Source organism: Danaus plexippus (genome assembly GCF_018135715.1).
Source record: "Danaus plexippus chromosome 9 unlocalized genomic scaffold, MEX_DaPlex mxdp_24, whole genome shotgun sequence".
In the NCBI taxonomy this organism is placed as follows: domain Eukaryota; kingdom Metazoa; phylum Arthropoda; class Insecta; order Lepidoptera; family Nymphalidae; genus Danaus; species Danaus plexippus.
The window spans coordinates 2,753,226-2,768,739 of record NW_026869847.1 but is presented as its reverse complement, the minus strand read 5'-3'; the positions used below and the strand labels follow the sequence as shown (position 1 = coordinate 2,768,739).

The following is a 15,514-nucleotide window of genomic DNA, read 5'->3' as shown; positions in this document are numbered from 1 at the left end:
ATAAGAATACTAGAAGTGGAAAGGATTATTATTAGAAAATAATAACTTCGGGTCTTTTCACCCTTTGAGTCAATTTTTTGTAGTGGTTCCCTATTCTCTTTGGTTAACCTTATTCAAATCGTATTTTCTATTGAATATTTAGTTATTGATTATTTTATTTTTAAATTTTAATAAGAAAAGGAATTAACTTTTTATTAAATATAAGTTACATTAGGAAATACAGTATTGAATAACATATTTGTAGTCCGGGTTTTATATAATGATGTTTAATCAGCTGTATGTAATGTCAAAATTGACGGTACCTGCTCATGCTTGAACTGAAAAAATAACAATATCCTTGGAGTATTCCAATCAAATTATAATAATAGAAAATAGTTCTTTTGTTTGGATTGTTTTATTAAAGGGTATGACTTCCTCCAAAAAAAATTATTTATTTGAGCCCTTTAAAATAACTGAGGTAAAATATAGAGGTTTTGCCAGTCCCCGGCCTAGAAGTGGACATCGAATAGCTTGCGATGATGTTAAAATATACTGTTTCGGAGGTTACAATCCTCATTTGCCTTTGAACATAATACAAAGGAACAACCCCACATGGACCCCAGGAATGCCTTTATTCAAAGAGCTTTGGAGTTTTACACTGGCTACAAAAAAATGGAAACAACATATTGTAACTGAGAACATGCCAGAAGAATTAGCATCTAATGCTATGTGTATGAGTGGGAAATATTTAATGGTAATGTATTATAAAATATCATATATATAATGTAAATTCTATGTGCAGATTTTTGATATAGAATACATTTTAGATATTTGGTGGCACAGGAGCACCTTTTGGTAATAAATGTAGTAACGAGGTTATTACATGGCGGACGTGTAATGGTGATGCCAGATTGCAGATATTGGATGTGACTGGTTTCCGGCCACCCCCTCAGTATGGCCAATCAATTTTATGTTATGATGGCAATTTCTATGCAATAGGTGGCACCAATGGTTTTGCATATAACTGTGATATTTACAAGTAAGCTTTATTTTAACACATTCTTATTAAACTAATGCTGAAGATATATACTACTAGAACTCTGTGTATTGTATTCCAGGTTAGATTTACGAACAATGGTCTGGGGGCCTGTTTTTATTGGTACTGGTCAGGAAGGTGAACCCCAAGGCAGGTACCGACATGAAGTCATTAGAGTAGGCAATAAACTGTACATAATTGGAGGTGGAACTGGTGACTTGGCATTTGAATTAATGGAAATACCTATGTATGATCTGGAAACAAATACATGGACTAAATTACTTCCGAAAGCTGATGATTCAAAGAAGGATATTAGTGCACCGTTAGCAAGGAAGTGTCATAGTGCGGTGCAAATAGAAACTGAAAATGGTGTTCAAGTATTTGTTGCTGGCGGCACAGACGGACAAAGTGTATTTGACGACATATGGAGATTAGATATATCAAAAATGCAATGGACTCTGATGCAAAAAACTGTTCTTCCACATCCATTGTACTTCCATTCTTCAACAGTAACTTCAAATGGCTGTATGTATATATTTGGTGGTATAGAACCAAATGATAATGAGACAAGAAGAAATAATATATTGTATAAGGCTTGGTTGTGTATTCCTAAATTAAGTGAGATCTGCTGGGAGGCCTTGTTGAGTCTCTATCCAAATCTTGATCATTTGGACCGAACCTCTCTCATACATTTAGGTATTCCACTACATTTTGTAGATAGATTACATGTTTTGTAAATTATTCAGTATATCGGAGCATAATTAATTCATGCAAAACTTATTGTCAATCAGACAATTGTCAGATTCTTGTTTGAGTTTATTTTATTGTTGAAATGATGACTATGTTCATGTTTTTGTGAGTATGTGTTCAGTGAATATTTTATATATTAACCATAAAGCAAGTACATACATCAAACATAATAAGTTCATATGCATAAAAATTTTGGTACTTTTGTTTATCTTTCACATTTAAATTTATGAAATCATAATAAATTATAGCACTGTATAATATAGGAATTAATCATCTGTTTTTTTTATTTTACTATCATGGTACATGGAAGAAGAGAAAATATTTTTTCTTAATAATAATGACTTTATGTTGATATATATGTATTAATTCACGACAGCAACTGACAATATTGTAAAAAATTAGTATTTACTAGCATGTATTTCAAAATATATTTTTAAAAATGCAAAAAGTGATTTATTTGAAATCATGTTATTTTAATTTAAAAAATTGCCTAGCACAATACTAGTATACAAATCAGACGTCTTCGTGAAATGACAACTCAGATATAGTTGATCCATAAAACCGATTGCTTTATTTTTCTAGAATTAAAAAACATATATTTACTCTGTAAAATACAAAAACAATATAATTACATTAGAAAAATCCTACTTAATCATACGTAGTGAAAAAACTAAGTTCATATTTAAAATATAAAAGAATCATGAGTTAAAGTTTGTAAAATTGATATTTAAACTAAAAATATATTTTAACATAGTAATGTTTTTTTAGGTAAAATAAATATTCTACGTAAAACTACACTGACGCGGGTAACATGAATAAGGTCTCCGGCATTATTTCTGGATACAAATGTGAAAAGGGCTTACATAACCACATAAACTACGTAGGTTCACCGTTTAATTCCTTGTTTTATAATATTTATTAATAAAAATCAACTTACGATATCCTTTAAAATAAGTCGCGATGATTATAATCGAGACTAAATTTATCGGATGTAAGCACAAATATACATACGCAATATTTTAGGGTAACATATTTTCTATTATAAAAACTACGTAGTGCTCTTAATATTTGGCTACACACCTTTTATCGTGTTTTGAAGAAAGAATCCGGACACATAAAAATTACTTAAATTTGTTAATTTCCTTAATTTTTCTCATAAAAGTGATTATAATTTATTTTAAATTTTTGTTGTAGATTTCCATATCTCAGGTCTCACATATGTTCCTATTCAGTTTCAAGGGTAAACTGCCGCAACAAGTGTGCGTCGGCGTAAGGCGTTCGTCCCAATGGGCACGATTTCGCGCCAATTTGCGGCCGCAGTGGTGGGAATAGTGCCGTGCGGACGGGACATGGCCGGACCATGTAACTCGGGGTTTCACATACAACGTAAATTGAACTATCAAGAAGAATAAACATTTTGAAGTTGTTGAACAATTCAATGTGCAATATGTATTCTCAGATTTATTTCCACACGAATCGATATTGCATATCAAAAACTTTATTAATAATGTTTAAACTTAAATAGTGATAGTTATTAATGATTTGTTTTCAATAAATTCAATCAAATCAATTACGAAGGAATATAAACTTTACCAACGATGGATCTTGCACCGCACAGATCTCCAACTCCAGAATTGCATGCAACGTACACGTCTTTAGAAATATTAGTGGCTGTTGTAGCAATTATTGGAAACTCTATGGTGATACATGTATTCCGTCGTGATCGAAGATTAAAAAGAAAAACGAACTATTACATTGTGTCCTTGGCAATCGCAGATTTGTTAGTTGGACTTTTAGGCATTCCATTTGCAATCTTGGCTTCCGTGGGACTACCGAGGAATCTCTACGCCTGCTTGTTTACAACGTCGCTGTTAGTGATGCTGTGTACAATCAGCATCTTCTGCCTGGTAGCCGTTTCTGTGGATCGCTATTGGGCAATTCTCCATCCGATGTGCTACTCAAGAAATGTTCGAACCCAGACAGCCATACGTAAGTAAAATAAGTTTTAATATAGGCTAAGTAATCTTTTTATACACGTTATATGAGAGGTCAGCACTTATCTTTATTACTGTCATGATTGGCAAACAATAGACATGAAAACCTTACCGGTGCGATGATGGCCACTAAAATAATTGTTTTTAAATAATTATTAGTCTATCGATATGGTTTTATTAGATCCACTTATATATACGATGTAATGTATCATATCCATTCAATGAGGTTGTATCAATAATGCGTTATTTATAGCACCTTTTTGATAATTTTTATCCACGTCCTACTTTTATTTAATAAATACTGTGTATCTGTATCGTAGAATGTTATTAATATTTATTATCTTTTGTAATTTATATTGTTTAAAAATTTATTATATAAAAATATTTGGATCCAAAACAAAAAGTTGCTGTTGTAGAAAATAGATTCGTCCAGAAGTTAATCTGTAGCGATGAATTTTTCAAAGGATTTTTTTTTAATTTTGCTATTGATAACCATATGAGCGAAAATTATTCTATCTGTACAATAATAAAAAGTTTCAAAGAGTTCACTAAAAAACAGCTGGATCTGAATATAGTTCAATGACATTTTGAAAATGATTACTTTCTTTACCATAAATATAATATTCCGCCGTTGGAAAAAAAATTATATAAAAGGAGGTATATATAGCAGAGGCTGATTAAGTAAATATTTATATATATATTTGCTGCAGGCCCATAAGGGCATGATAACGAAATCAGATCAGTATGCTTAGAACAAGTTTGCATAGTCACACTACGTACGAGACGTTACCCGTTTCTCATTCAATAACCTATGTTGATATAAATAGAAAATGTGCGAAGATTTATGAATGAAAAACCCTTCACGCTGAGAATCCGAGAAAGTTAGTATTTTTCAGAAAATTTATGGAGAGCAACTTTTTAATAGGAGCAATACCTACAGTTTAACGTGTTTGTACCTCCACAAACAAGGTCGGCAACGCGTCTACACCACCCCTTATGTTGCAGATGTCCATGGGCGATTGTGACTAATATCCATCAGGTAGACCGTCTGCCCGTTTGTCCCTTTGGATCATATAAAAAAAGAATATATCCACTACACTATGTATTAATGACTAACTAATAAGTTTTTGTTCTTAAGTAGTAAATTTGCCTCATCAAAGAACCAGTTCAGGGTCTAAGTATGAGGGGCCCCATTTTACGTTGGACCGACTTTATTCTCTTGCTATACTGACTACGGTTCATCCGGCACAGGCCATGAAGAGCAACAAACGTTAAATTTAATAACTTTTACATATTAACCAATATGTAAGCAACGATTAGAATGTGGCAAAAATGAAACAAAACATATATTTATTATTATTTTTTATGCGTATTGTAAAAGTAATTACTAGTGCCATGAAATTAAATGTAAGTTAGAAGTTTTAACTGATCTTTCCAAATGTGCGTTTTTTTTATTTGTTACTCCACATGTGGAGCATTACCGGTTTTTAATTCATAAACGAAGTCATTACTACCATGTACGAAGATTTATGGGTGACAAACTGGATACGCTCTGTACGTAGTTTGGCGAGGAAGACTTATGGTAATTACAAATGTCATACAACTACGAAAAGTAGTTGAAAAGACACAAGAAAATAAGTTTATAATATTTCATTACAGAAATAAAATTAAACACCTTTATAAAATGACGAAAATAATTTTAACAACAATGACGCAATTCTCAATATATATTTTTTTGTAGGTATATCAAATATTAAATATTACTAACTTTCTTTATTTCGACACAAAGTTTATTACTTTCCAAAATTTTCAGATTATTTTCAGTTAAAAAAAATCGATTGGTAAAAAAAAAAGTTTTCTAAGGTAGATTTCAAATTTGGAACTAACCAAGATTTCAGTATGGTAATAAATGATATCAGAGAACTAGTTTAAAATATATCACATTGAGCCACCGTCTTGTAACTTTCCTGAATGAAGTGTTAAATGAATTAAAGTATTTTATATAACTGCGAAATTCTTATTATTTGAATAACTAATAATTGATGGTAGTTTATATTATCAGGTGTCAGCCGCATAACCACGTGCGTTGGTATAAATAAAGGCGAGTGTACAGATTAGGGATATAGGATTAGGGTTGAGTTATACTGACGTCACTCTTTTTAAAAACGACAAAGTGCTTCCTACTCCGACATATTTATATTGTTTATTTAGTTACTATTGAAAAAATATAGTATTATGAATACACTTGGTATTCGGTATGATAATACTAAACTTTATGTCAATAAAGTTTCCATCGGAGTTATCAAGTAATACAACGTTTCTAACAAAACTTAAAACTAGTATTGAAAGAAATCAAAATAAAAAATAAAAATGTATATAGTACTATGTATTTTCTTTTAATTTATTTACTTGAAAAATATGCAATATAGTAATTTTGATGTATATAAAAAAATTACTGCGCTTATGCTTTATAACATTATGTGGTGTAAGTTATAGTGAAATTAAGTTTGAATCTATCTACCACAAACAGAAACAGATTCAGACAAAGCTATCCATATTTCCGCTCTACCCTCCTATTTGTTTAGGTACCGACCTTTTCGTATAACTCATTTGTTCAAGTAATTATTTTAAAAAAGGTCCTATTCTTATTTTGCTTAGATTTTTCCATAATAAATTAAATAGAAAAAAATTATAGTTCAAATAAAAAATTAATTATCATAGTAAATGTATAAAATTTTCACTTTGAGAATTACTTTTGTAAAAGTAAATGTTAAAACGAATAAAGTATTATATATGAAAAGTCCAGTTTCATCACTATCGAAAATTAAATAAAAAAAAATATATACGCAGCACTTCTACTAAAGTACATAAATGTGATTGTAGAAAATAGTTTTTAAGTAAGAACTAAAATTAAAATTCTAGCTGAACAATTTTGTACCTTTGTCTATAAATTTCTCCAAGGTTCATCACTCGACATCATAACAGTCTCGTCACGTTCATGTCAGTCATAGCTCGTAAAGGTTGGATTTATGGTCACCATTTCTAGTGCGAATCTTAAGAACAATATCATCATCCTTTATTGTTGCAATACACGACCCCCCCCCCAAGATATTCTCCGTAATTTTCATTTCTGTTAATGGCTATTATGATTTAAGAATTAGCGTATAAACTACGAGTATAATGTGCACATGTGAACATTGAGTTCTTATAAGCTCATACGGTAGCCGTTATTGTGTAGATTTAAATAATTATTGAAAATCGAATAATAAAAGTCTTCTTTGGTGTTTTTTTTAACGAAGCCATCTTACGCAACTTTGTTTTAGGAAGTGTAATTATAACTTAACTATAATAAGTCTATTAGTTTTATCTTTTATATTTCCGTTATCTTGTTTACCAGATGTCGATATTATATTCTAATCATTACAATAACGGAAGGGTGATAAGAATTATTAGCTATTAAACATATTTTTTCCCCATATGTATGACCTTTTCTATATTCAAATTGGGTTTTTTGCTCGGTTGAGGTATGCGAGATAAAATAATTTTAGATTATATAATTTTTGTCACTAAAGTGAGAAACTGTAAATGAGAATTAAAAATATTTTTCATATGAGCGTCTAAATAAAACAGCGAATTTATGATAATCTCGTTTGACATGTATAAAAATGTACGGGAAATTGTCTAGGCCACCTTCGCTGTCTTCCGTGTTCCATTTAGGAAGACGTCATTTATATAAAAATCATGTGATACAAAATCATATTGAAAATTTTATCTGAATTACTAGCCTGTATCATTTTTAAAATTCACATATATCCTTTTTACAACACACAGAAACATTACCACTTAAGGATTTTTTTTTGTGAAATTTAGCTTAAACAGTCTTTCCAAAATCTTGAATTTTATAAAATTAAATTTATATTCATTAAAAACGTATAAAAGGTTTTTCCATGTTTATAGTAAGAAACTTGTGTGACAAATAGTCGATGCTTTTATTAATATAAAATTTAATTTGAAATGAATTGATATTTTAACAATAATATTGACTTTGTAAATAAACATTTAATTCTTATATACTAATATTTTGTACTGGTTAGTTACCGTGATTCGATACTTCCAAGTAAAGTACTGCACCATTATTTTTGAATATTTTTTCCTGTGACGGTAATTGTAAGATGAGCTTTAAGGCTGATCTAACACCAGCATTAATAAAAACAATTTACCTACTCAAGTTAAATTTGATGATAAAGTTTCATTTTATATTAGTCGGAAAGATTATAAAGATCATTACGTAAATTTATATTCCTTTGAAATTATATATAAAGCCTGTGTGAAACCGCATGTCATATTATATATGGTGTCCGACCCTTAGTATAAGTGTTGTCGGCAAAGTAAGCAACACGCAGTTTCAATGTTTTCTCACTAATAAAATTCGTTTTAAGCCGCTTCGGGTTCGGATTATTGTCCAAAAAAATGTCGTTGCAGAAAATGATTTGTTGGACAATTTACGTCTTTAGTCACGTAACCCTAACATAGTTTTAGTGGAACAGAAAATAAAAATTTATTATAATATAATAGTTATTTCATATTACACTCATAGGCTTTTTTTTTTTGTCAAGATTTACTACTATGGTCAAATAAAACAAAGGTAACAAAGTCATATTTAGTTTGATAGAACGAAAAGGAAATAATTGTGTAACTATTACAAAGATTCTGTTATGAGTGTAATAAAGAATGACACATAGGATTTGAGATCAGTATACTGGCTATCCTTAGCATGGGTTCGCATAATACTACAGTCGAAGCGTTTCCCGTTTCTCAATAAATAATATGTACATATTAATCTTATATGATTATTTAAAACCTATTTTAAATCTACAGCATAGTTGTAAGTATTTTCAAATAGTTTACAAGTAAGAAGGAATTAACTATGTTTCATTGAGTAAATATTGTTATTATGAAACACAATCAGCGTTATCTATTTCAGTTATCGCAGATATTCCTTCTTGTATATCGAGCGTGACGAAATCGAATTGGTTCGGATTTCGGATTCTCGTGAGATGAGCAATGATATGTCAAATATGTAATATAATAGCATATCGGCCTAGAAACATATTTCGGTACTAATAGGGCTATTTATGGACCAAGAGCTTCAGGTTACGGACTAGATTTCTTTAAAGAAACATATTTCGGTACTAATAGGGGTATTTATGGACCAAGAGCTTCAGGTTACGGACGAGATTTTTTTAAAGAAACATATTTCGGTACTAATAGGGGTATTTATGGACCAAGAGCTTCAGGTTACGGATTAGATTTCTTTAAAGAAACATATTTTGGTACTTATAGGGGTATTTACGGACCAAGAGCTTCAGGTTACGGACTAGATTTTTTAAAGAAACATATTTCGGTACTAATAGGGGTATTTATGGACCGAGAGCTTCAGGTTACGGACTAGATTTCTTTAAAGAAACATATTTCGGTACTAATAGGGCTAATTATGGACCAAGAGCTTCAAGTTACGAACTAGATTTTTTAAAACAAATTTGTGCTTGTTGTTACTGAAGCACAAAAAAAAATGTTATTATAGAGCCATAATTTGAAGTAAAAATGTGTTTTTCTTTAAAAAAGTATATCGATTCGATAGATTTTTCTAGAACATTGATGGAATATTTTTTTCTTTCTAACATTATTATTTTATTATATGGATTTTAACGAACTTTATCCTTTTCATCAGTTCATCTTAATATAAATCAATAATATCTTAAAAATATTTGTAGCTTTATAAATGTAAATGTAAGTATTTCTTAGTTATGGTGACAAAAAAAAATAGTAAAAAAAATTTTTTTATTATATTTCATTTAATATAAGATACAAATATATACGTAGATAAGAGTCAGATGTAAATATTCTTATTAGATCAACATCTCAAGGATTGCTTATCTGACCACAATGCTCAGGAAATAGTTCATCTGAGTATCACAGGAAGTTTGTCCAGTGCGGAGGCGTGCATTGTTGCGGCGACTTGACACTGTGATATTTGGTAAATGACAATTTGTTTCGTTCACAATAGTCAATATCACTACAGACACAAGCTGTACATCGATCTGCCAGGGTCTACGAAGTTTATGTATCTGTGACGGAATGCAGGAATAGGCATATCGTTTATATATTTATAAGTTTATCGCGACCCTATTGAAGCTACGGTTTAATTGGATAAAAAGATTACTGCGTTTATTTCCGGCAAGATCCCCATTTAATGGCAGGAACGTATTTAACTACGTAAGTCGCTCATTGACCGAGGTTATAAAGTAAAGGGAATCATAGTATGTGATCGTATTTACATTTAATTCATTTTACATGTTCACAATATACTTTGTGCCTGATTAATAACTCGAAATTTTAATCATATGCATATAGAAATATTTTTATAAAACTGCCTAAATACCGACAGATAGAACATTTTAAACATAAATATAAAAATGTGTTTTCTTATCTAATTATTAAAAATACAGTAAAAGGTGTGAGAGCCGTAAAAATATGTAATATATAATAGGACAATCTCTTTTGTTTGTCAGGTTGTGGTCCAAAAAAAAATGTTTTATTCTTTTAGAACGGAGATACCGTTGAAGATAGATTTGTTTTTCCTTATCCTGTCTTTTTCATGGATCTGAAAAATTGAACACCCAATGGTTTTATAAGGCAGCTGCCACTTTAAACATTTTATATGTCGAAATAAATCTTTGATACATTATGAAGAGCACGTGCCGTATGAACGGTGGTTCATTTTATAAATATCGTACGGAGAAAAATGGTTCTTTCATAGTAATTTTGATAAATCAACGCCTCTAAGTATTGCATAAAAACAAATGTTCATACACAATGTCACACGTTATTTAATTATTATCATTTATTTAGTAACACCATAACTAAATACGACTATACTATTCCTTTTTGGCTGGAAGTTATCGTCCTGAGTTCCCATTCATTTATCCATGGTTGGCGCGTCAGGCTGGCGCCAACACCCCGGCGTCAAGCCGCCTTCTCCTGTACGACCGCAGTTGCGTGTCGGGACTCGTCCCCGCTGCACAATGAAAATATACAACATTGCAGCCATATTAATATTGATCGAATACGGGAACGCTAAAATTAATGGAGGACCCCGCGGAAGGTTCGACAAACACATGCAGATTAAATCAAATCACCACGTTAGCGCTCACCACGCCCATTACTCTTATCATCCGCCTAGAGAGATCTATTTTATGTGTCGGCACTGCTCCAATTTTGCGACTTTCCCCGTCTACCATGGATTACCACCCACATATGTGTATAGATATCGTGAATCCGGTGGAAGATTCAGCGATTTATTAACCGGGCTGGCCCTGTATAATTTGGGAAGAGCTTCAACAGACCACTGGCAGTACACGCATTATTACAAAATGCGTCCGGAAGAGAAGTGTTCTATGCAAGTTATCGATCACAAACATTCTGAAGAAGTGCCGGTTCCCTGTTTCCTTTTGTCCTCATTCATGGATCGATCCCCTGAAAGCCTCATACCCGATCCCGACGCTTTGGACATAACGTCGCCTCAAATCGACATACGGCCTTTCATCTACCACAATGGAACAACCTTAAAAGTTACATGGGAACAAGAATGCGTCCTTTGGCGCAATGTAACTTTAAACAGAGAAAAAAATGTCGTACCATGCGCCCTCTTGAAAACTTACTCGGAGACAATGAAACCGTCCGGTATACCAGTGTACGTGTGGTTACCCTCGACTATAGCCATCGTTATAGCTATTTACGTAGCTTGTCAATGTTTTTTCAGAAAGAAAATAAAGAAAGAATCGCAGCCATTCAATCAGGGCGTTGTGATTGGTTATTGTACTAACCAACATTACTAACTCAATCAGGTGATTGAACTTTTCCTTCCTAGTCTTTGTATTGCAACTCTGTTGTTATTAAATATCTTATATTACTTTACCTGAAACCGAGATGCTTATGTTCCTACTAGAGTTGGATTTTTTTTATATTTTCATCTAAAGCCTAGTAACAAAATCTGGTATTAGGTGTGTTTGCCAAATTTTTTGTGAAGACGAGACCGTAAATTTTAACGTCCCTTTGATTTTTTCATGCTATGACATCCACTATATTTTTAATTAATCTTATTGCAGTTTATTGTATAATTTAAATTGTCTGTACTTATTAAATTACAAAAATTGTGGTATAAATTTCGTTATCCACGGTTCAACGACTTAGTGAAAATTGTTTTTGGAAATTGTTATAAGAAAATAATGCATTTATGTCTAAGACTATCTACAATTTATTATGTATGTAATAGAATAACTTATTTAATGATCCGACAAAAATGTATGAAAAGTATGAATTATGCTGTAGGTGTTTTTAATGAGTGTGCATGGTTTTTTTATAATAAAACCAATTGTGGCTATAAAAAATGAGTTTTATTCGCTTTCAACTGATTCTTCTATGGAATTCTATTGTAATATTTGAATGATTTTTATTTAAAAATTTGTTGACGGTAAGAAACTTAATCTTTACATTCAATTGAAATAGCAATTAACTTATAATACCTGATTGCTATGAAATCGATCGTTTCTTAGTATGAAAGTAATAGTTTTATTTAGTTTTAACTATATTATGGAAAAAAAAAATTAATAAAAATTGATATATTTTATTTTACATATATAAAACGATGAGTCAATTCCCTATAGATTTTTTTACACTATGGCTTCAAGCGCATAGTAATCGTGGAATATTTTGCCAATGCCAACGTTTTTATTTGTTGGAAGATTTATAATCTTGATTACTGAGGAGATATAGACTTATATTAACATGTATCAAAAACGAGAAAGATGTTAATACCTTTTTGTCGAGGATTAAAATGTCTAAATTTGCAAGAATAGATTTATTACAATATATTTGAAATATACTGAAATAGTTTCTTTAATTCTTCTTATAATTTTCTTAAACTGTTCCCTTACCATAAGTGTACAGAGACAAACTATATAGTTTCCCGTTTTTAATACATAAATATTCAAATATAGTACCGTCGTAGGTTTATGAATGAGAACTGCTAACGCTCCGTATGTACTTTGACGAAGTAAACTTGAAGTTAGGCCACGGAAGTCGGTTATCAATTCAGATACGTATTTTATTAAGAAAGTCAACATTTTCATTAGAATCAATCGATACATGTGAATGTTCTTATCATTATATGTTTAGTATTTTTGATGACGATTTAAACAGTTGAATAACTCTAAATAAAAACCAACAACACTTCAGCGGTTTCATGTCAGTTCTAATTAAAATATCAAAGTTACGAGTTTCTCGCACATAACAATGGTAACAAATCTTGTAACATAATCAAGACATCGGACGCCTCTTGTAAACTATAGCCGTCCTTATTCCTAATTAGCGTGATTATCGCAGCCGCACGAGATAACCCGGCGATGTGACAAAACTTCTCAGGGTTTTTCATAACACCAAACTACGTAACGTTAAAATTTAATAGGTTTATGACGACATGAAATCTATGAGTGAACTTTTATTCATAGATAAATAAAAAATTTCGTCTACGTACAATATTATTTATCTTTACCATTTTTCTTTGATATTGATATTTACTAAAAAAAATAATTTTTACGTACAATAATTTTTGTTATAGCTTTCCTCGCGGAAATTGTAAGCTGCCAGATTGAATAAAATTATCGTTTATTTCTATATAAGATATATTAATATAAATTTAGGGTAAAATAAGCTTAACAATATTAGTAGAATTCTTAAAAATAGTTCTTAATTTACTTCAACAAAATGGAATGGTGAAAACCTTTTTTTTATGATAATATTACAAAAGATACAAAGCTGACAAATGCGATTTATATTATGACATTCGTAAGAATTGCTCGTGTAGAGTTAGATGAAGGATTAAACAATAGACACATTTAGTAAATGTATTGGTATGAAGAAAAAAATATTTACTTATAAACACATCAATTAAATTTTCAATTGATCAACCTGAAAATATTTTTTTGAGACTAAATAAAACAAATTGTAATAAGAAATGACAAAACTCCTGTCATAAAAATCCACTACGTGGTAAAAAATGTGCCGGCATTTGTATCGAAATCCGAATTTATTTGATAAATAAAAACTGCATAACAAATAGCGTAACAAAACCTCCGCTGCAATGTGATCGCTGACAAATTATTAGGATTGTATGACCAAAACGTATTGAAAAAACGAGTATTTTTCTGTTCTTTTTTTATAGCTACTAACAATTATCTTTGTCTTTTCACATTTAATACACTAAACTATATATTTATTTTAATGCCATGGCTTCATTCGCACTCGAGTCCTGAAATATTTAGCCAATGTCAAATATTATATACATTGAGTACGTTTCGTTTCAAATAAATTGACACTATTCATGTCAATAGGCTACGTGTCTTATTTTTTGACAGTTATGATTAACGCGTTCAAATAGTGCATTTATTCAGTTGTCATTGCAATAATTAATTTTATAACCCACTATTCCTTTATGTTGTTTGTTCTTGAAAAAGGCTTTAATACAACTTTTTATTTGACTACACACAGAAAAAACATTCTTTAGCTAGGTTCATTGTTTTCATTTTTATACTTTATAATTTTATTTTTTAATTTATTAAACTTTCTTTCTTTTGTTTAATTTATTAAAAATGTAGTAGGTTTTTGCTTATCATAATAATATAATAATAATAAGTGAAGCGAAATCTTTGTTTCCCTTCTTAAGATAACCGTGGAAATCAGTGCACGTCAGATTTATACGAAGATGAAGTACACAAGACAATTTTGTTTATAAAATATATTAGGAATACATTAAAATGTTTAAAATAAATACCAAAGACATTATCACGGCTTTGACACGTATATAGGTTCAACGATCAACAACTCCTTAATTTGCATTGTCACTAAATGTCAAACTTAATGACATTTTAGTTTTTCTATCGAATACGAAATAAACGAGTATTAATGCCATAGAAAAAAAAGTAATTATGGTCCTATGAGTATCGACCGTTGGTGAGACTAGATATCTAGTTTAATTTAAGTATGTTACATTTTCTTCTTTATTTTTAGTTTTCATTATTTATATTTTACATGAAAATCTGTATACATTCATAATATATTTTTTTGACCATAAACTAAATAAAAAAAAAATGCAATACAGGTTTTTTTTTTACATAAAAACAAAGTTACTATTTTACAAATAATAATAAACATATAAATATAATAAGAATTTAATATTTAAGTAAATAGTATTTAGAACAAAGCTATGTCAGAAATATAAAAGTAGGTACTAGTTTAGAGGAAATAAGCGACAAACTAAGAGTCATGACTATTTAATGTAGTATTGTAAGGCTTACATCCACTCAGTTCTACTAGAGAAGTCCCTCTTTGAGTATTGAGTATCTGAGTACCATTATAAGAGGCTACATGATTGTTAAGTCTTTAATAGTATATTAAAATATAATGAAGATATGATTATATAATCATTTAAGAGATGAACGTAACTGGAAATTCAATTCTTAAAAACAAAGGCGTTAACTAATTGATTTAATATATATACATATTTTAATATTATGTTTATTTTATTAATTTTTCAGTTATGGCAACATTATTCAGAGTAATTATTGAAATTGCCACCGGAATTATGACATTTGGCGCCGGTTAAAATCGTAAAACTTTAGTGTATATTTAATGTTTT

At 30.3% G+C, this 15,514-nt stretch overlaps 2 protein-coding genes across 2 annotated transcripts in view; both read left to right on the top strand.

Annotated features, from left to right (window-relative positions):
* The first annotated feature begins 277 nt into the window (after positions 1-277).
* On the top strand, positions 278-2,156 carry LOC116767688 (kelch domain-containing protein 10 homolog). The gene is made up of 3 exons (XM_032658133.2): positions 278-733; positions 807-1,018; positions 1,098-2,156. The coding sequence occupies exons 1-3, from the start codon at positions 407-409 to the stop codon at positions 1,750-1,752; spliced, it is 1,194 nt and encodes a 397-aa protein (XP_032514024.1). The 5' UTR covers positions 278-406; the 3' UTR covers positions 1,753-2,156.
* A 912-nt stretch (positions 2,157-3,068) lies between these two features.
* Positions 3,069-15,514, top strand: part of LOC116767171 (adenosine receptor A3) — a 43,671-nt gene continuing 31,225 nt past the window's right edge. Inside the window, exon 1 of the mRNA XM_032657351.2 lies at positions 3,069-3,754. Coding sequence (XP_032513242.1) covers positions 3,364-3,754 — 391 coding nt within the window. The 5' untranslated portion in view covers positions 3,069-3,363. The remainder of the gene's footprint in view (positions 3,755-15,514) is intronic.